We start from the raw sequence: 22,939 nt of genomic DNA, 5'->3' as shown, positions 1-22,939 counted from the left end.
CCCCTTAGTTCTCAGAAGACATTTGTTCTCTTAATTCCAAGTTCTTAGGGAGTGCCTGGTTGTAACCTACAATGATTGTTAAAGACAGTGTTATTCAATAGGTAAGTATACATATCTAATATACATATCATTATACATTTAATATACAATACATATTAATATGCAGTCTAATATTCATTATCTCTGTTGTTTTGTATAAGAAAAATATACAATGACTGTAACAAATCGTAGGATATGATATATCCCAATAGAACTAAAAGTGCCGTAGACAAAGTAGTGAGATATCACATGATTTTGGAAGACTTAAAAAAGGCATCTTAGAGAAAGTAATTTTCAAAAATCATTGAGGTAAGATTTGGTCAGATAAAGATACAATTTAGTTAGAGCATAAGGTTCTAAAAGAAGAGTAAGGAGGTTGGACCAATCAGTTGAAATACATTCCAAGGGCTTTGAAAACCAGTCTAAAGAGTTTGTAAAAACTAAGCTAGTGCAGTGGTTTGCCTCTGTAATCCCAGCTACTCCAGAGGCTGAGATGGGAGGATTGCTTGAGCCCAGGAGTTTGAGATCGGCCTGGGCAATGTAGCAAAACACACTCTTTAAAATATTTTTAAAAGTTTGTAGAAACTAAAAAGTTCTATTTAAGTTTTAAGAACTTTCCTGAGATACTTTTTCTCCCCTAATATTTGCCTTGGAAAATTTTAAATCTAGAGAAAAGTGGCAAAATTAACTCTATGGTTATTCATAAACCCTTCCCACAGATTAATCAGTTTTGTTTTGCTTTGCTTTTTTTGAGACAGGGTCTTACTCAGTCACTCAGTCTGAAGTGCAGTGGCATGATCATAGCTCATGGCAGCCTCGAACTCCTGGGCTCAAGTGGTCTTCCTGCCTCAGCCTCCCAAGTAGCTGGGACCATAGGTATGCATCACCAGGCCCAGCTAATTTTTTTTTTTCTTTTGTAGAGATAGCATCTCACTTTGCTGCCCACGCTCATCTTAACTCCTGGGCTCAAGTAATCCTGCCTTGTCCTCCCAAAGTGTTGGGATTACAGGCGTCAGCCACACCTGGCCTTGGTTTTTTTTTTTGTTTTTGTTGTTGTTTTTTAATTTTGCCCCATTTGCTTTATCCTAAGAACAAGGATATTTTTCTGCATAACCACAATACAATTATGACACTTCTGAGATACTTTTTTTTTGAGACGGAGTCTCTATCTGTTGCCCAAGCTGGAGTGCAGTGGCACAATCTTGGCTTGCTGCAACCTCCGCCTCCCGGGTTCAAGCGATCCTCTTGCCTCAGCCTTCCCAGTAGCTGAGATTACAGGCACACACCACCATGCCTGGCTAATTTTTTTGTATTTTTAGTAGAGATGGGGTTTCATCATGTTGGCCAGTCTGTTCTCGAACTCCTGACCTCAGGTGATCCGCCCGCCTTGGACTCCCAAACTGCTGGGATTACAGGTGTGAGTCACAGCGCCTGGCCCTGAGGTACTTTTAAATTTAAATTTTGAATAAGTATTTATGAATTAATAATAAGTGACTTACCGATTTAAATTTTATAGCACGTTGTAAGTGCTATATGTTTGCTTAAAAAATACATTTTCTTGACTAGAAAAATAAAGAATATGAAAAGGCATACAGTGAAGGCTCTCTCTTTTTTTTTTTTTTTTTGAGACAGAGTCTCGCTGTCGCCCAGGCTGGAGTGCAGTGGTGCGATCTCGGCTCACTGCAAGCTCCGCCTCCCGGGTTCACACCATTCTCCTGCCTCAGCCTCCCGAGTAGCTGGGACTACAGGCGCCCGCCACCTCGCCCGGCTAATTTTTTGTATTTTTAGTAGAGATGGGGTTTCACTGTGTTAGCCAGGATGGTCTCGATCTCCTGACCTCGTGATCCGCCCGCCTCGGCCTCCCAAAGTGCTGGGATTACAGGTATGAGCTGCCGCGCCCGGCCAAGACTCTCTCTTTCATTCTTGTCCCCCATCTGCTCAGTTCTCACTCCCCCAGTTACCTATCTTAGGGAACTATTGTTCTTAGATTCTGAGGTATCTTTCCAGAATTTCTTTATGCAAACATGGACAATTGTGAATATGGATTTTTGTTCCTATTTTCGGATGAAAAGTATCATATTAAGCACATGATTCTTACTTGCTTTGTCACTTAATATGATTTGGAGATCCTTCTGCATTAATGCTTAAATAACTTCCTCATTGTTTTTTACAGTGGCATAGTATTGTGTGGATATACCATAATTTATTTAAACTGTTCCCTATTGACCTAGACTTGGGCTGTTTCCAATTACTTAATATTGAAACCAGTGCTGCAACAGATAACCGTAAACATATTTCTGTTTGTAAAATTTGATTGATAGATAGATAGGTAACATTGCTCCCTGCACAGGTTGTACCAATCTAAACTCCCACCAGCAATTGTGATTATCTCCAGGCTTTTACAACAGTGGCTGACATATTGTAAGTGCTACGTAAGTGTTTGCTTAAAAAATAGATTTTCTTGTTTAGAAAAATAAATAGATGAAAAGATGTACAGTGAAAAGCCTAGCCCTAAACCCACCTACTTAGGAGCATACTCTTGGCTGAGGTGAATCAATGCATTGAGACCCTGGCCCTCTCTTCCCACACCATCTTCTCCCTCCCACTCTTGACTCTGTTGTAGGGTCTTGGAGATTTGGGGACCATTGCTGATCAAAGGCCAAATATTTCGCCTGGTTCTAAACCGGAAGCTTTAAATATATGAATGTGCATTATCGTTGCTGTTTTACAACTTTAAATGAAAGGAGAGCTGACTTCAAGACAAATGGAAAGGTAGTGCTGTTTTTAGATAAAGCTACAGAGTAGCCAGCCTTTTTCATCCAACCCTAACCTAATCAACAAATATCTGTTGAGTACTTCCTATGTATAGGGCACTGAGCTAGGTCTTAGAGTTATGAAATCGATACATGCCCTCAAGGATTTCATCATTTAGTTGTTTAGACAGGCACAAAATATAAATAATCATTATGTCAAGTTTCAACATGCAAAATACACCTTTTGCTTTTGGCACACTCACTGCTTTCCTTCCTGTCTCCTTCCTCCTCTGCCCCTTTGCCTACCTAACTGCCCTGATCACTGAGCTGCCCAAGGCTTGTTGGTTTCCTTGTAGCTCCTTCATTTCTCCCAGTGTCCATTATTGAAACTTACCCAACTTGTATTTCACTTTCCTGATGAAGATATTAGAGTTTGTATTTCTCAAGTGATAATTAGTTATGATTAGTTATTCTGTTAAACTAATAGTTACGAATCAATATGCTTTTGATTGGTACAGGCAGGCCTAGCCCATTTAGAAGTAGGTGAAGTTTGTTCACTCTTCCCATTTAATTCCTGTCTGAGCACCTTCTCTCCTGGATGAGCTCTCAACCCTCATTGATATCCTCACTTTTTTTCAGGTGATTGTCAACTAATCATTAGGGTGTTATTTCAAAATGGTTTGAAGTGAGGATCTCAGGAGTATATGTATGTTTTAGGATACAATTTTATACAAAACTGAAATGACAGGCAATAGGGTTGCAGTTTTGATCAGAAGGCCGTAAGCCACCGACTTAGGGACTTACCCTTGGCTGAGGTGAATTAATGCCCTGGCCCTCCCTGCCCCACACTATCTTCCCCCTGTCACTCTTTACTCTGTCATGGGATCCTGCAGTTTTGGGGACCATTACTGTCAGAGAACTTTGAACCCAGCTGGCAGCTGTGGCTCAGTGGGAGTGTAACGGTGGAAGTGAGTGGGTACTCTCCAGTGCCCTCAGGCACTCTTCCCTTTATCTTCTCCCAGTCAGCTTGCAGCCTGGCTGCCCATGGTGAAAGGTGATTTTTTTTCAATCTCTATCACTCTGTGTAGGTGGCTGCCTTTTCCACTCAGCAGAAGTGGTTCTCACTAGTTGCCCAATGTATTTAAAAGTGTGGATTTGTATAATGATGCTGTATTTTTGTTGCATTAATTTTTTTTAAATCAAAGCAACTCAGGTTCATGGAAACAAATCAACTAGTACAGAGAGCTTATGGTGAAAAGGGGCTTGGACCAGCACCTGGCACATAGAAAGCCCTCTATTTGTTGAATGAATGAATAAATGAATGAATACAAAGCAGTGTCCAGCCTGTCCTTTTTACCTCCACCCCATCCCACCATTCCATTACTAGCAGTGAAATACTTTAATTGGTCATGTTTTCCAGTTTTCTAGATCCGTGATTCTTAACCCTGGGTGCATGTTAGAATCATCTGGGGAGCTTAAAAAACAAACAACAACAACAACAAACCTATGTGTAGTCTCATTCCCAGACTAACAAAATTACTTTTTTTTTTTTGAGACGGAGTCTCGCTCTGTCACCCAGGCTAGAGTGCAGTGGCGCAATCTCAGCTCACTGCAACCTCCGTTTCCTGGGTTCACGCCATTCTCCTGCCTCAGTCTCCCTAGTAGCTGGGACCACAGGCGCCCGCCACCACGCCTGGCTAATTTTTTATATTTTTAGTAGAGACGGGGTTTCACCGTGTTAGCCAGGATGGTCTCGATCTCCTGACCTCAGATATTCCACCTGCCTCAGCCTCCCAAAATGCTGGGATTACAAGCTTGAGCCACCGTGCCTGACCAGCAGTTCTTTTTAAAGGATCAATTTGTCCTTGGCAAGAGACTTTGAGCCTTCCTTAGATTGATTTGTAGGCCTGCTAAATTTAAGCAAATTATTTTGAAATTCTTATTCAGACCAAAGATTGTTAAGAATTAAACATTTAACTATGATAAGTTTGATTATGAAAGGGCATGCCCTTTGAGTTGGTGCCATAACTATTGATTTTGTACTTGAAATATTTGCATCTTCAAAGCGATTGAATTTAAAGCACTAGCTAATGCTCTAAAATCCTCATAAAAGAAACCACTTTCCCCAGCTGAAAGAAGGGTCACTTTGAGTTTGAGATGAAGCTTTGAGCTCTGGTGAGGTGGTTTGCTCTGAGAAAGGGAGACATATATTTTCCAGTCTGGCAGCAGATGGCCCAGAATGTGGAGAGGCCAAGACTTCCAGTACTTTCAACCTCATTTTTTTTGCACGTTGCGTCAACATTCCAAAGATAATGTTCAAATACTTCCTTGAAATTCCTTTAACAGTCTGGGACTTAGGGGTGGTGGCTATCAGCAACGAAGACTCTATGTCCTGGAATGACTTTACCTTGAGAAAAATCACCTAAAATTATGCCTAGTTGTACAGATAAAGCGCTGCCAGGTTTAACACAGAGTAATATCTTTTTGGAAGGAAGTATAAAACAATCCCTTCAGTTTAAACTTAAGCCACATTTTTTAATTTGCTTCATATTTGGACCATAAGCTTCCTATATGATCTTTTATTGTTTTCTGGACTTTCTCATTTCCTTGCCTCCCCTCCTCCATGTGATTTGTAATTATTACATCCTCAAACTTCCCCAAGTTCTAAACCATACAATCACTTTCACCAAGTCTCCCTTTCCACTGGGAACTTCCCTTTGAGAGTTGTTCTCTTGCTCCAATCTGGTTACTCTCTAGGCACACTGCACCACTGAGATTCTGGGACTTCCCTACACATGGGTTGGAGCCACCTGTTGTTAAATCTTGTGACTTTTTCTTTCTTAATTTAGTCTTACTCTATTTACTAGCCTTATTCTATTTATTGTGTTTTACTGGAATACTTCCTCAAGAGACTTCCTAACAAATGGTGTATGGAAGAAAAATTCCTGAGTCCTTGCATGTGTGCAAATGCAACGACTCCCATATTTTTTATTTTTATTTTTATTTTTTAGAGACAAGATCTCACCGTTTCCCAGGCTTGAGTGCAGTGACGTGATCTTAGCTCACTGTAGCCTTAAACTCCTGGGCTCAACCTATACTTCTGCCTCAGCCTCTTGAGTATCAAGGACTACAGGCTCATACCATGATATCTGGCTAATTTTTAAATTTTTTTGTACAGATGGGAGTCTCACTATATTGCCCAGGCTGGTCTCAAACTCCTGGGCTCAAGCAGTCCACTCATATCAGCCTCCCAAAGTGTTGGGATTACAGGCATGAGCCACTGTGCCTGGCCCCACCTCTCACATATTATTGACAGTTTAGCTGGGCATAGAATTCTAGATTGAAAATAATATTTTGTAAAATCTTTGAGGGCATTAAAAAATTTATCCCACTATATTCTAGTGTCCATTGTTGTTGATGGGAAGTCAGTTGCCAAATGAATTCATGTTTCTCCTCAAAGGTTTTAAAGAGTCTCCTGTTTATCCTTGGTGTTTTGAAATTTCAGTACGTTCAAAGGGTGATGTTTTTATTTCCCCATTTGCTGTCCTGAGAATTTGGTAGGATTTTCTTCCTTTTTTTTTTTTTTTTTGAGACAGAGTCTCACTGTGTTGCCCAGGCTAGAGTGCAGTGGAGAGATCTCTGCTCACTGCAAGCTCCACCTCCTGGGTTCACGCCATTCTCCTGCCTCAGCCTCCTGAGTAGCTGGGACTACAGGCGTCCACCACCACACCCAGCTAATTTTTGTATCTTTAGTAGAGACGGGGTTTCACCATGTTAGCCAGGATGGTCTCGATCTCCTGACCTCGTGATCCGCCCGCCTTGGCCTCCCAAAGTGCTGGGATTACAGGTGTGAGCCACCATGCCCGGCCAGGATTTTCTAATAAGAATGTTTGTGCCCTTTATTTCTGGGAAGCTGTTTTGCTTTGTTTTGATAATTTCCTCCTCTGTTTCACCCTTCCTGGAATTCCCATTAATCAGATGCTGGTCCTTCCATATTGTTCCTCTGTATTACCTATCTTTTCTCTCATGTTTTTCAACTTCTGATTTTCTTTCTCTGAGATTTCCTTGACTTAACTTTTTTTCAGGCTATCAATTGTATTTTTAATTTTGGCAATCATGTTTTTTAAATCTGAAAGATTTTATTCTAGGATTTTTCTTTTTTCATGCATTATCTTTTGTTTTATGAATGTAATATCGTCTTAAATCTCTCTCTAAACAGGCCAGGTGCAGTGGCTCATGCCTGTAATCCCAGCACTTTGGGAGGCCAAGGTGAGAGGATCGCTTGAACCCAGGAGTTCAAGACTCCATTTTTTTTTTTTGAGATGGAGTCTCGCTCCGTCGCCAGGCTGGAGTGCAGTGGCATGATCTTGGCTCACTGCAACCTCCACCTTCCAGGTTCAAGTGATTCTCTGGCCTCAGCCTCCCGAGTAGCTGGGACTACAGGTGCGCACCATCACACCCAGCTAAATTTTGCATTTTTAGTAGAGATGGGGTTTCACCATGTTGGCCAGGGTGGTCTCGATTTCTTGACCTCGTGATCCGCCCACCTCGGCCTCCCAAAGTACTGGGATTACAGGCATGAGCCACCGCTGCCAGCCTATTTTTTTTATTTTTGTTTTTATTTTTAAGACAGAGTCTCACTCTGTCACCCAGGCTGGAGTGCAGTGGCACAATCTTGGCTCATTGCAACCTTGACCTCCCAGGTTCAAGCGATTCTCCTGCCTCAGCCTCCCGAGTAGCTGGGATTACAGGTGCATGCCACCATGCCTGGCTAATTTTTGTGTTTTTAGTAGAGACAGGGTTTCACCATGTTGGCCAGGCTGGTCTTGAACTCCTGACCTCAGGTGATCCACCTGCCTTGGCCTCCCAAAGTGCTGGGACTACAGGCATGAGCCACCGCGCCTGGCTCCGTTCTTATTTTTAAAAACCTCTCTAAAGACATACATTAGAATTTGCAAAGCATTATTTTCTGTTCACTGAATTATGTGTTGTCTTCAGGATTGCTGTTTTGTTTATCTGGTATTTGTTTTTTTGGCAAGGTCTTACTCTATTACCCAGGCTGGAGAGCAGTGGCAAGATCTTGGCTCAGTGCAGCCTCAACGTCTTGGGCTCAAATGATCCTCTCACCTCGGCCTCTGAGTAGGTGAGACTACAGGCACACATCACCATGCCTGGCTAATTTTTTGTTTGTTTGTTTTTATTTTGTAGAGATGAGGTCTCACTATGTTGTCCAGGTTGCTTTTGAACTCTTGGCCTCAAGTAATCCTCCTGCCTTGGCCTCCCAAAGTGCTGGGGTTACAGGCATGAGCCACCTTGTAGGTAATTCTTTGTTATTTTAGTGAAAGATACACTGGATAGCTAGTGTGGGTTTTTTCTGCTGTTACGTGAGAACTGTTCCCCCAGATGGGTAGTAATAACTAACATTTATATAGTGTTTACCTGTGTTCTAGGCACTGTTCTGTGTAACTCATTAAGTCATCTCAACAACCCCTCTATGAGGTAGTTACTATGGTATTTCTTTTTTCTTTTTTTTTTTTTTTGAGACGGAGTTTCACTCTTGTTGCCCAGGCTGAAGTGAGAGATCTTGGCTCATTGCAACCTCCACCTCCTGGGTTCAAGCAATTCTCCTGCCTCAGCCTCCCGAATAACTGGGATTACAGGTGTGTGCCACCATGCCCAGCTAATTTTTGTATTTTTAGTAGAGACAGGGGTTTCACTATGTTGGTCAGGCTGGTCTCAAACTCCTGACCTCAGGTCATCCTCCCGCCTCGGCCTCCCAAAATGCTGGGATTACAGGCATTGAGCCACGTGCCCGGCCATGGTATTTCATTAAGTTCAATATTCCATCAATTGTAAGATGAACCATTATTTTGTTTACTACTAAAAAGGTAAATAATGCTGTTGAAATATGACATGCCATTATAAGATTATAAGACACATACTGATTATGCAGGTATTAAGGATCTTAGAATGAATGAAATAATATATTACTATTGCCATTTTACAAATGAAGAAACTGAGACATGGAGAGAATGGATAACTTGTGGCAAGTTACATAGTTAATATGTAGCAGATTTTATATTTGAATCCAAGCTTCCTGGCTTCAGAATTCTACCACTATGCCTGAGTGCCTCTCCAGGACTCTCCCGAATGGAGACTCAAATGGTGCATAGGAGGGTTTTGAGTTGTCTGGGCTTTAGGGAGATGAGTTAGTTTCTGGCTCTATGTCCCACAAATGCCAGAAGAAAGAGACCTTTAATTTGAGGTGCCAACATCCATCAAGAAGCTTCTGCTTTCACCACAGGGTTTGACCTCTTCCATTAAAGAAGAGTGGTCTGGATTCCTTCCTTCCTCCCTTCCTTCCTTCCTTCCTTCCTTCCTTCCTTCCTTCCTTCCTTCCTTCCTTCCTTCCTTCCTTCCTTTTTTTTTTTTTTTTTTTTTTTTTTTTTTTTTTTTTTTTTTTTTTTTTTTTTTTTTTTTTTTTTTTTTTTTTTCTTCTCCTTCCTTTCTTCCTTTCCTTCCTTCCTTCCTTCCTTCCTTCCTTCCTTCCTTCCTTCCTTCCTTTTTTTTTTCCACTCTTGTTGCCCTGGCTGGCGTGCAATGGCGCGATCTTGGCTCACCGCAACCTCCGCCTCCCAGATTCAAGCGATTCTCCTGCCTCAGCCTCCCAAGTAGCTGAGATTACAGGCATGCACCACCACGCCAGGCTAATTTTGTATTTGTAGTAGAGACAGGGTTTTTCCATGTTGGTCAGGCTGGTCTCGAACTCCCAATGTCAGGTGATCCACCCGCCTCAGCCTCCCAAAGTGCTGGGATTACAGGCATGAGCCACTGCACCTGGCCTTTCTCTCTCTCTCTCTCTCTCGCTCCTTCCTTCCTTCTTTCCTGGTCTCAAACTCCCGACCTCAGGTGAGCCACCCGCTTTGGCCCCCCAAAGTGCTGGGATTACAGGCATGAGCCACAGAGCCCCCCACCCTTCCTTTCTTCCTTCCTTCCTTCCTTCCTTTCTCTTTCTTTCTTTTTCTTTCCTTCTCTTTCTTTCTTTCTTTCTTTCTTTCTTTCTTTCTTTCTTTCTTTCTTTCTTTCTTCTTTCTTTCTTCTTTCTTTCTTTCTTTCTTTCTTTCTTTCTTCTTTCTTTCTCTTTCTTTCTTTCTTTCTTTCTTTCTTTCTTTCTTTCTTTCTTCCTTTCTCTTTCTTTCTCTCTTTCCTTCTTCCTTTCTTCTTTTCTCCCTTCCTTCCTTCTTTCTTTCTCTCCTTCTTCCTTTCTTCTTTTCTCTCTTCCTTCTTTCTTATTCTTTTCTTCTCTTTCTCCTTCCTTCCTTCCCTCCTTCCTTTTCTTTTTCTTTCTTCTTGCTTTCTTTTCTTCCTTTTTTATTTCTTCCTTTCTTTTCTTCCCTTTCTTTCTTTCTCTTTCCCTCCCTTCTCCCTTCTCTTTCTTTCTCTCTTCCTCTCTTCCTCCCTTCCTTTCTTCCTCCTCCTTCCTTCCTTCCTTCCTTTTTTTTTTTTCACTCTTGTTGCCCTGGCTGGCGTGCAATGGCACGATCTCGGCTCACCACAACCTCCGCCTCCCAGATTCAAGCGATTCTTCTGCCTCAGCCTCCCAAGTAGCTGAGATTACAGGCATGCACCACCACGCCAGGCTAATTTTGTATTTTTAGTAGAGACAGGGTTTTTCCATGTTGGTTAGGCTGGTCTCGAACTCCCAATGTCAGGTGATCCACCCACCTCAGCCTCCCAAAGTGCTGGGATTACAGGCCTGAGCCACCGAGCCCCCCACCCTTCCTTCCTTCCTTCCTTCCTTCCTTCCTTCCTTCCTTCCTTCGTTCCTTCCTTTCTCTTTCTTTCCTTCTCTTTTTCTTTCTTTCTCTTTTTCTTTCTTTCTTTCTCTTTTTCTTTCTTTCTTTTTTCTCTTTCTTCCTTTCTTCTCTCTCTTTCTTTCCTTCTTCCTTTCTTCCTTTCTCCCATCCTTCGTTTCTTCCTTCTTTCTTCTTCTTCTCTTCTCTTCTCTTTTTTCTTTTCTTTTCTTTCTCCTTCCTTCCTTCCTTCCTTCCTTCCTTCCTTCCAGACAGGGTCTTACTCTGTCACCCAGGCTGCAGTACAGTGGCACAATTATGGCTCACTGCAGCCTCAAACTTCTAGGCTCAAGTGATCTTCCCACCTCAGCCTCCTGAGATCTGAGACTACAGGCACACACCACCACACCTGGCTAATTTTTTGTATTTTTTCTAGAGACGCGGTTTTGCCATGTTGCCCATGCTGGCCTCGGACTCCTGGCCTCAAGTGATCTGCCCACCTCAGCTCCCCAAGGTGCTGGGATTATAGGCCTGAGCCACCTTACCTGGCCTGAATTCTTTTTTCTTTCTTTTTATTTGCCTGAACTCTGTGCTAGGTACAGTGAGCTAGGGGCACCAAGTGGTGCAGTTGATCCCCATCAGACTTCTAGTTAAGGGTGCGTCTCCCTCTCCCAGTCTCTGTGTCTTGGTGGGGTAGATGGGCTTCCAAGCATCAGGAGCCCCTGTGGTGGGTTCTCTGTGCTTTCTCTCCTGGTTTGTTTATCTGCATCTTGTCTCATCTGCTTTCTGCCTTCCAGAAACACATATAGGTCTCTCATCTGTTGTTGACCTGCCTCCCATTCTCTTCAGTGTTCTGGCCTTGTTCTTTTTCATACTTTCATTTTGGTGAGGTCTTGGGGGAGATTAGGAGAGATGGAGAAGCCAATGCTTGTGCTCAGTCTTGAACCAGAAGCCCCTAGACCCCTATTTTTAGTGAACAAAATTAGGAGTATAAATGGATGACCAATATATGAGAAAATAAAATATTAACATTATGCCTAGCAGTGGAAAGGCACTTATAAAACCTTCACAGCATGTTTGCTTAAAAGCTTTCCTAAATGCAACTCAAGGGACAGGTGATGGGAGGTCCTTACATAGGATTCTCAAAGTACAATAATATTTTTTAAAGTTCCAACACACTGAGGCTGATTATTTCCTTTACAAAGTATTTTTTTTTTTTGAAACAGGGTCTTTGTCACCCAGGCTGGGGTGCAGTGGCATGATCATGGGTCACTGCAGCCTCAACCTCCCAGGCTCAAGCAATCCTCTCACCTTAGCTTCCCAAGTAGCTGGGACTACAGGCACTATCATGCCCAGCTAATTAAAACAATTTTTTTTTTGGTAGAGACAGGCTCTCCCTATGTTGCCTAGGCTGGTCCTGAACTCCTGGGCTCAAGGGATCCTCCCCCCACAGCCTCCCAAAATGCTGCAAAGCACCTGGCCTACAAAACTTTTTTTTTTTCTTTTTTGAGAAAAGATTAACCAACGCCAGGCATGGTGGCTCACTCCTGTAATCTCAGTACTTTGAGAGGCTAATGAGGGAGGATCATTTGAGCCAGCATTTCTAGACCAGCCTAGGCAACATGGTAAGACTGTCTCTACAAAAAATAAAAAATTAGCTGGGCTAATTTTAAATAAATAAAAAATTTAGCTGGAAGGATTGCTTGAGCCTAAGAAGTTGCAGTGAGCTGTGATTGTGCCACTGCAACAGAGAGAAGCAGAGAGAGGCAATAGAGAGAGATCCTGTATTAAAAAAAAAAAAAAAAAAAAGAAATGCTGGGCGTGGTGGCTCACACGTATAATCCAAGCACTTTGGGAGCCCGAGGCGGGCGGAACATCTGAGGTCAGGAGTTTGAAACCAGCCTGGCCAACAAAGTGAAACCCTGTTTCTACTAAAAATACAAAAATTAGCTGGGCTTGGTGGCAGGCTCCTGTAATCCCAGCTGCTCGGGAGGCTGAGGCAGGAGAATCACTTGAACCCAGGAGGTGGAGGTTGCGGTGAGCCAAGATCATGCCAAGGCACTCCAGCCTGGGCAACAGAGCAATACTCAATATTCCGTCTCAAAAAAAAAAAAAAAAAAAAAAAAAAGATTAACTAGCTGGGCTTGGTAGCGGTGCCTGCTGAAGTCCCAGCTATTTGTTCTTGGGTCAGGTGTCCACCTCTGATCCAATCCACTTTGGCCTGGGGTTGTGGTGGGAACATGTAGGAAGGAACCTGATTGCTTAGGCAACAGGATAGATTCTCCTGGAGGGAGAATCTCTATCTAGGAGCAATAGGCTATACCTTTAAATAGGCTATACCTTTAATACAAGGACCTTAAGTTGTGTTTTAGGATTCTGAATCATCATTATTATCACACACTTCGGACGTGGAGGCAGGAGGATTGCTTGAGCCCGGGAGTTCAAGTCCAGCCTGGGCAACATGAGACTCCATCTCAAAAAAAAAAAAAAAAAAAAAGATTAACCATGAAGTTTGTCCAAATTCCTTACTGGGCCATTTAGACTATGATTTTGTCCTGAGAATTGTGTGTGGATGTATACATATTCCCACAACTTTTCAGTGACAGTTATTACATAAAACGAAAAACTTTTTTCTCCTAGATATTAAAATTTTAATACTTGGAAAATAATAGAGTTTTACTTTTTTCATTCATTTTGAATCTTGTTAAAGGAATTTTTTTGCCTCCAATATATAACTAGTTTAGAGCTGTGATCTAATGATTCCTTCGCTGTTACAATGTTTCTTACAATATGGTGGCATGGCTATCTTAGTGTATAAACATCTATAAGGCAGGTGCACCAACTCTCTTTAGCTAGCAAATAATGTCATATATAGATTGAGTATTGCACAGCTCTCAATCTGTTTTACACTGAACTGTTATGAGGAGTGGTAAATGGCCAGAACTAAAAACACAACCTACTAGTATCATGAACTTAATTTTTAAATTCCACTTCCAGAGTCTGTGCTGAAGCTGATGTATAACCAACATATATACTCCTACAGTTTTATGTACCTTCGACAGCTCTGGACAGTGGAAATAATGGATATAGATATTTAAGATTATTTGTTTAGCTGCAAGGTAGAGAAATCTACTTCAGTCACCTCCAGAAAGATGTGGTTTCTGGTGAGGATGCTTATGAAAAGGAACTGAACTTGGAGGGCTTCAGCTCTGAGGCAGGCTGGCGTTGGGGGCCAGTCTTTCTTGAGTCTTTTTTTTTTTTTGAAATGGAGTCTCACTCTGTCACCCAGGCTAGAGTACAGTGGTGTGATCTCAGCCCACTGCAACCTCTGCCTCCCGGGTTCAAGCGATTCTCCTGCCTCAGCCTCCCAAGTAGCTAGGATTACAGACATGCGCCACCACTCCCAGCTAATTTTTGTATTTTTAGTAGAGACGGGGTTTCACCATGTTGGCCAGGCTGGTTTCGAACTCCTGACCTCGTGATCCACCCAACTTGGCCTCCCAAAGTGCTGGGATTACAGGCGTGAGCCACCGCGCCCGACCTCTTGAGTCTTGGTTTCTTTCTGGTTACCTGTTCAGTTTTCCTTTATTAGCCAACATCCCCTGTCCTTTCAATGTTTTCTTCTTCTTCATAGTTTTTATTTGCAAGTGGCTTCAACTCATCATGGCCCCAACACAGTCCTGTGGTATTTGTGATCCCAATGCCACCCATTCCCTTAGTCTCCTGAGTCTGTTGAGCAGAGAGGAACCTGACTGACCCTGTTCCTTTTGGGACTAGGTTCTGAGTACTTGGGCAGGCAATGGATTATTTGTTCTTGTGTCAGGTGTCCACCTCTGATCCAATCCACTTTGGCCTGAGGTTGTGGTGGGAACATGTAGGAAAGGACCTGATTGCTTAGGCAACAAGATAGATTCTCCTGGAAGGGTGTGTGGGCAAATCAGATAGCGATTGGCATCTTTCAAACAAGGACCTTAAGTTGTGTTTTAGGATTCTGGATCATCATTATTATCACACAGACACTCAAATCATTACACTAGTCATGTGTCAATGATGGGGACAGGTTCTGCGAAATCCATTGTTAGGTGATTTCATCATTGTGTGCACATCAGAGAGTGCACTTACACAAACCCAGATAGTATAGCCTACTACACACCTAGGCTAGATGGTATAGCCTATTGCTCCTAGGCTACAAACCAGTAGGGCAGGTTACTGTAGTGAATATTGTAGGCAATTGTAAGACAATGGTGTTTGTGTATCTAAACATAGAAAATTTAGAGTAAAAATATGGTATAAAAAGTAAAAAGTGGTTATCTTTTATACCATAAATTGAGCCTGCAGGACTGAAAGTTTCTCTGAGCGAGTCACTGAGTGAGTGGTGAGTGAATGTGAAAGCCCAGGACATTACTGTACACTACTGTAGATTTTATAAACACTATACTTAGGCTACACTAAATTTACTTTTAAAATTTTTTCTTCAGACTATCCTGGCTAACATGGTGAAACCCCATCTCTACTAAAAAACTACAAAAAGTTAGCCAGGCGTGGTGGCACGTGCCTGTAGTCCCAGCTACTTGGGAGGCTGAGGCAGGAGAATCGCTTGAACCCGGGAGGCAAAGGTTGCAGTGAGCTGAGATCGCGCCATTGTACTCTAGCCTGGGCAACAAGAGCAAAACTCCATCTCAAAATTAAAAAAAAAAAAGTTTTTCTTCAATAATAAATTAACCTTAGCTTACTGTAATTTTTATTTTAAAACTTTTACATTTTGAACTCTTTTGTAATAACACAGCTTAAACACAAACACATTCTACAGCTGTATGAAATTATTTTCTTTATATCTTTATAAGATTTTTTTATTAAAATTTTTTTATGTTTTATTTTGTTAACTTTTTGTTAAAAACTGAGACACAAACACATATATTAGCCTAGGCCTACACAGGGTCAGGATCATCAATATCACCCTTTTCTAACTCCATATCTTGTCCCATGGGAAGGTCTTTGGGGGCAATATATGCATGGAGCTGTCATCTCCTATAATAACAATGCCTTCTCCTGGAATACCTCCTGAAGGACCTGCCTGAGGCTGGTTTTTTTTGTTTTTCTGTTAATTTTTTTTTTTGGAGACGGAGTCTCGCTCTGTCGCCCAGGCTGGAGTCCAGTGGCATAATCTTGGCTCACTGCAACCTCTGCCTCCCAGTTTCAAATAATTCTCTGCCTCAGCCTCCTTAGTAGCTGGGATTACAAGTGCACGCCACCATGCTCGGCTAATTTTTGTATTTTTAATAGAGACAGGGTTTCACCATGTTGGTAAGGCTGGTCTCAAACTCCTGGCCTTGTGATCCACCCATCGGCCTCCCAAAGTGCTGGGATTACAGGTGTGAGCCACTGCGCCCAGCGCCCCCTCCCCTTTTTTTTTTTTTTAGTAAGTAGAAGGAATATACTCTAAAATAACAGTCCGGGCACGGTGGTGCACACCTGTAATCTCAGCACTTAGGAAGGCCAAGGCAGGTGGATTGTTTCAGCTCAGGAGTTTGAGACCAGTGTGGGCAACATGGCAAGACCCCATCTCTACAAAAAATACAAAATTTAGCTGGGCATGGTGGCACGCACCTGTGGTCCCAGCTACTCAGGAGGCTGAGGTGGGAGGATTGCTTGAGTGACTGGTGGCACAGTAGGTTTGTTTACATCAACATCACCAAACACCTAAGTGATGTGTCGATGATGTCACTAGGTGATAGGAATTTTTCAGCTTCATTGTAATCTTATGAGACCACCATTGCATACGTGATCCGTGGTTGACTGAAACACAGTTATGCGACCCGTGGCTGTGTTCTTATACTGTAGTTAACCAAGTAACAGTGCCCATTAATACATTTTAAAAGTAAATTTTCAACAAGACTTGAAATACGCCTTTCCTGACATCATTTTCCTGGTTCCCTTTTTACCTCTTTGATTTCTTCTCAGTCATTTCTGTGGACTTTTGTGCCTTTGCCTATCTTGTTAACCATCTGTCTTATCCAGAGGTCCTGTCATCACCCATATAAACTCTCCCTCAATCACAACCTCTCGCCAACATTGTTATTGAATAAATGAATGAATAATGACTCTTAAATCTTAAGTTCTACATCCTCTGTGCTTCAAATGTTATCCAAATGCTTGCTAAAACGTCATAAAGGTACCTACAATTTATTTATTTATTTTGAGACAGGTTCTCTCTCTGTCCCCCAGGCTGGAGTGCAGTGGCACAATCTCAGCTCACTGTAGCCTTGACCTGGGCTCAAGCAATCCTCCCACCTCAGCTTCCCAAGTAGCTGGGACCACAGGCGTGTACCACCATGCCCAGCTAATTTTTTGTATTTTTGGTAGAGATGGGGTTCTGCCATGTTGCCCAGAGTGGTCTCCTGAGCTCAGGCAATCTGCCTGCCTTGGCCTCCTGAAGTGCTGGGATTACAGGTGTGAGCCATCATGCCTAGTCAGTACCTAAAATTTATAAATGAACTCAAGTTTTCTTCTTTCCTTTTCTACTGGCCTCCTCTGCCTTCCACACCTGCCCTCTCTCCATCACATTCTCTGTACAGGCTGTTGCTGCCTTTGCCATTTCAATCCCCCAAGCCTGAAAAGTGGGAGTTTCCCTTTTCCTCCCTTTCTCTATCTAATACTAAATGCCAGCCTATTCTGTTTCTTAAATATATAATCTGTTTCCACTATTACATCCCTATTAGTGCTCCTTTAGTTCAGGCTCCGTGCTAAGGTTAAGTGCATGGGCTTTGCAGCCAGACATACTTGAGTTTAAATCCTGACTCACATTCACTGTCTTTCAAACCCTAGGCAAGTTACTCAACCGCTCTAAACCATCAATCCTCAAACTTGGCTGCACATGGGAACCACCTGTGGAGCTTAAAGAAAATACTGGCCAGGTACAGTGGCTCATGCCTGTAATCCCAGCATTTCGGGAGGCCGAAGTGGGCAGATCACTTGAGGTCAGGAGTTTGAGACCACTCTGGCCAACATGGTGAAACCCCATCTCTACTAATAATACAAAAATCAGGCCGGGCGCGGTGGCTCACGCTTGTAATCCCAGCACTTTGGGAGGCCAAGGCGGGCGGATCACGAGGTCAGGAGATCAAGACCACGGTGAGACCCCGTCTCTACTAAAAATACAAAAAATTAGCTGGGCGTGGTGGCGGGTGCCTGTAGTCCCAGCTACTCGGGAGGCTGAGGCAGGAGAATGGCATGAACCCGGGAGACAGAGCTTGCAGTGAGCAGTGATTGCGCCACTGCACTCCAGCCTGGGCAACAGAGCGAGACTCTGTCTCAATTAAAAAAAAAAAATCAGCTGGGCGTGGTGGTGCTGAGATAGCACCATTGCTGGGTGGCACAGTGAAACTGTCAAAAAAAAAAAAAAAAGAAAGAAAAGAAAAATAAAAAGAAAAATACTGATGCTTGGTCCAACTCCAAGGCTCCTGATTTCATTGGCGTGGAGAGAGGCCTGAGCATTGGGAGTTTAAAAAACCTCCCCTTGGGGAGCTCTCCTTTATCTCTACTGGATAAAGTTCAAGCCTCTTCTTGTGCCTTCTCTATTAGCTTTGTCTCCTATGTCCTTCCCCTTTCAACAACAGCACTGCTTAGAGTTTGTGCATAAAACCTCCCTGTCTGTCACCCCCAAGCCTTTGCTCACCTGATCCTTCTGCCTGGAATGTCCTGTTTGCACTCTCTCAGCTGGCTCTTCCCCAGTCTGTATCTTCTCCAGGCTAATTCTTAGTCATCCTTCATCCTTCAAGACTTAACTCAGATATCACCTACTTCGTTTGGGATGTCTTCCTCACCCATCTGTGCAAACCTCATTCTTAGTCTAACATGTTGAATTGTAGTGTGTGTCTCTCTCCCACTGGACTCTTTGAGTTCAAGGCTGAAAATCAAAGGTCTTCCAATTTTATTGAAATGAAATAGGTTCAACACAACTCTTGCTTTCTCTATGAAGCCATACTTATGTCTATGTTAGCCCAAATTAATTTCCTTCTCTTCTGTAGTCCTAAAGCACTTGGGAATTGTATCATCTCTAACCCATGGGTTCTAAGTGACTAAAGGACAGAAACCTTATCTGTATTCTTTAGACCTTCCCCAAAGCACCTAACAAGCATTAACTTATAGTGTTGCTTAAAAATGCTCACTGGTTGCTGGAAGCAAATAAAGTTTGGAGAGCTCATCAAGGAGAGTGGGTAAAAATATTAAATGGGGCTGGACATAGTGGCTCATTCCTATAATCCCAGCACTTTGGAAGATCAAGGTGTGAAAATCACTTGAGCCCAGGAGTTTAAAACCAAGACCAGCCTGGGCAAGAAAGAAAGACCCTGTGTCTATTAAAAAAAAAAAATATATATATATATATGTGTGTGTATACACACATTTAAAAATAGTACAAAATAAGTACAAAATAAACACCAAATTTCAAAGACTTAGGTATAATTTAAAAATGTAAAATATATCATTAATAATTTTATATTTATTAATGTTATAATGATAATATTTTGGATATGTTGATTTAGGTAAAATAAATTACTAAAATCAATTTTACCTGATTTTACTACTAGAAACTTTAAAATTACATATGTGGCTTGAATTATATTTCTATTGGAGAGAGCTGATCTATTCCAATAGATAGGCTTTGGTTTTTGATAATTATTATAATAACTGAATTTCGACTCTCTTTTTTTTTGAGATGGAGTTTTGCTCTTGTCACCCAGACTGGAGTGCAATGGTGCAATCTTGGCTCACTGCAACCCTGCCTCCTGGGTTCAAGAGATTCTCCTGCTTCAGCCTCCCGAGTAGCAGGGATTACAGGTGCCCACCACCACGTCCAGCTAATTTTTTGTATTTTTAGTAGAGACGGGGTTTCACTGTGTTGACCAGGCTGGTCTTGAACTCTTGACCTCAAGTGATCCACCCACCCCGGCCTCCTAAAGTGCTGGGATTACAGGCGTGAGCCACTGCACCTGGCCAACCCTCTCATTTTCTAAGACAGTTTTTAGTAACTAGTGGTAAGTGATTTTACAGATAATTAAGTGGGATTATCTCTTTTGAACTCTTTTTTTCTCAATACAGATCATAATCTACCTTCTCAGCCCAAGGAGTATAGCATTGGTCAGAAGCATCACCAGGAGGAAGTAATTCACAAGTTGGCCATGGAGCTGAGACACATTGGGGACAGCATTGATCATAGGATGGTTCGAGAGGTGAGGCTTCAGTTTCCCCAGCCAGGGCCTGTCAGGTAGGAGGAAAGAGCAAACAAAACTGTGGCTGCCAAGTGTCAGAGATGCCCAGCAATTATCAGAATTCATAGATTAATACTAGTCTGGATTACCAAATATTAGATCTAAACATTGTGAACCTGAGCCAAAGCTGGCATTTAATCTCATACTTGCTACTCAGACTGTGGTCTGTGGACTGGCAGCATCAGCATCACTTGATTAGATTGTGCAAGATCTGAGACTCCAGCCCACACAGTCAGAATCAGAATCTACCTTTTTACACATTCCCCAGGGGATTTGTGTGCACACTGAAGTGTGAGAAACTGTTTCACACCCTCAAAATAGGATGCAATTAGAATCACCTGTTGAGTTTAAAAAACGACAGATGCCTGGGCCCAACCTGGAGAAATTCTGATTTAATTGGCACAAGGTAAGGCCTGGGAACCTGGCATTTTAAAAACTGCCTCAGTGAATCTAATGCACAGTCAGGGAGGAGAATCTGTGTCTTGGACTGTGGTTATCTTCCCTGAATCAGCCCGAAGGGTAGGATGTGGGCCCTACCCTGGCCAGTTTCTTAGAAACTCCTGATTATTATAAGAGATGATAAGGGAAAATAGGAAAGACTAATGATTACTGTTTGAAATTTTGGGGGTGATGAAATCCACAGCTAACTTAGTTTTCCTCCAGAACAACCTGTATTTGGCAGGAGACAATGATCACATGGGCTTTGTGACAGATGGGGTGGCAGACCCCTCAGAGCCCAACTTCTTCCCCTTAGATTCAACTATCCTGTGAAGCTTTCTTGGTGCAGCTTCCACCATGCATGCCACAGGGAGTGCCATGTCCTCTTTTATACTCAGGTCCAAATGTGGACAACACACAGCCTTTCCCTCAAATAAAACATCCTGGAGACAAAACATGAATGGGAGATCCCAACAATAATGCTATAAAAGCAAGAGGGGGCCAGGCGTGGTGGCTCACGCCTGTAATCCCAGCAGTTTGGGAGGCCAAGGCAGGCAGATCACTTGAGGTCAGGAGTTCGCGACCAGCCTGGCCAACATGGTGAAACCCCGTCTTTACTGAAAAACACAAAAATTAGTCAGGCATGGTGGCGCACACCTGTAGTCCCAGGTACTCGGGAGGCTGAGGCGGGAGAATCTCTTAAACCCAGGAAGCAGAGGTTGCAGTGAGCCGAGATTAAGCCGCTGTACTCCAGCCAGGATGACAGAGTGAGACTCTGTCCCAGAAAATAAAATAAAATAAAATAAAAAAGAGAGAAATAAAGAGAAAATAAACACAGAGAACATAGGCAATCAAATAAACTATTTGATAAGCCAATTTCATTCCAACACATATTTATTGAATGCCTACTATATGCCAGACTCAGTTCCAGGCATTGGTGGCTACAGCAGTGAGCAGCAGGGCTCATAGAAATGATGTGGGGAGGGGGCAGATAACAAGGCAGATGAACAATAAACAGCCAAGTCAGACAGGGATGCGAGCTCCAAGCAGGATCAGGGCACACTGACTGATGGAGAGTGACTTCCGATGTGCTGCCATGGAAGGCGTCTTTGGGAAGGTGATATTTAAGCAGAGCCTGGAAATGAAGGAGCTAGCCATGAGAACACCTGAAGTGGGAAAGTGTTCCAGGCAGAGGGAACAGCCAGTGCAAAGCCCTGCCCCACCAATCTGCTTTGTGTCTCTGTGCATTTGCCTATTCTGGACATTTTATATAAGTAGAATAACACAACATGGAGCTTTGTGTATGGCTTCTTTCACTTAACATACTTTTTTCAAGGCTTATCCACATTGTAGCATGTATCAGTATTTTACTTCTTTTTACAGTTGAATATTCTATTGTACGATATACCACATTTTGCTTATCCATTCACCAGTGGTTGGACATTTGGGTTGTTTCCACTTTGTGGCTATCATGTATAATGATGCTGTGAACATTTGTATATAAGTTTTTGTGTAAACATGTTTTAATTTTTTTTGGGTACATACCTAGGAATGGAATTGCTGGGTCATGTGATATCTCTATATTTCACTTTTGAGGAACTTCCAGACTGTTTTCCAAAGTGGCTGCACTATTATATACTGTGGCCCACCAGCAGTTTATGAGGGTTCCAGTTTCTTCACATCCTTGCCAACATTTGTTATTAACTATCTTTTTGATTATAGCCATCCTAGTGGGTATGAAGTGTATCTCATTGTGCTTTCGATTTGCATTTCCCTGATGAATAATGTGCATCTTTTCATATGCTTATTGGTCATTTTTCTCTTTGGAGAAATGTCTATTCATATCCTTGCCCATTTATAATTGACTACTTATCTTTTTATTATTGTAGGAGTCTTTTTTTTTTCTGAGACAGGGCCTTGCTCTGTTGCCTAATCTGGAGTGCAGTGCTGTGATCATAGCTCACACAGCCTTGAACTCCTGGGTTCAATTGATCCTCCCACCTCAGCCTCCTGAGTAGCTGGGACCACACACACATGTCACCACACCTGGCTAATTTTTTAATTTTTATTTTATTTTATTTTCTGTAGAGACAGGGTCTCACTATGTTGCCCAGGCTGGTCCTGGATCCCTGGGCTCCTGCCTTGGCCTAGGAGTCATTTGTATATTCTAGATGTAAGTTCCTTATCAGATATATGATTTGCAAATATCATATCCCATTCTGTAGGTTGTCCTTTTACTTTATTGATAGTGTTCTTTGAAGTACAAAAGTTTTGAATTTTGATGAAGTTCAATTTATCTACTTTTCTTTTTGTTGCTAGTGCTTTTGCTTTGGGTGTCACACTTGTGTTTTCTTCTAAAGGCTTTTTAGTTTCAGTTGTTAAATTTAGGTCTTTGATCCACTCGAAGTTAATTTTTACATACATTTTAGTTAAGAGTCTACATTTTTTTGCATATGGGTATCCTGTTGTCCCAACACCATTTGGATTTTGTTGTTGTTTGTTTATTTGTTTGAGACAGGTCTTGTTATGCTGCCCAGACTGGCCTCAAACTCCTGGGCTCAAGAGATTTTCCCACCTCAACCTCCTGAGTAGCTGGGACTATAGGTACATCTCACTGTGTCTGGAGTACCATTTGTTGAAAAGACTA

General features: G+C 42.4%; 1 protein-coding gene across 1 annotated transcript in view; it reads left to right on the top strand.

Annotated features, from left to right (window-relative positions):
• The window catches only part of PXT1 (peroxisomal testis enriched protein 1), a 50,174-nt gene that overhangs the window by 14,012 nt on the left and 13,223 nt on the right, over positions 1–22,939 (top strand). Inside the window, exon 4 of the mRNA XM_003276895.2 lies at positions 19,685–19,815. Within this exon, the coding sequence (XP_003276943.1) occupies positions 19,685–19,815 (131 nt within the window). The remainder of the gene's footprint in view (positions 1–19,684; positions 19,816–22,939) is intronic.

This window comes from Nomascus leucogenys, chromosome 17, assembly GCF_006542625.1.
Source record: "Nomascus leucogenys isolate Asia chromosome 17, Asia_NLE_v1, whole genome shotgun sequence".
Lineage (NCBI taxonomy): Eukaryota > Metazoa > Chordata > Mammalia > Primates > Hylobatidae > Nomascus > Nomascus leucogenys.
This window is presented reverse-complemented; position numbering and strand designations above follow the sequence as displayed.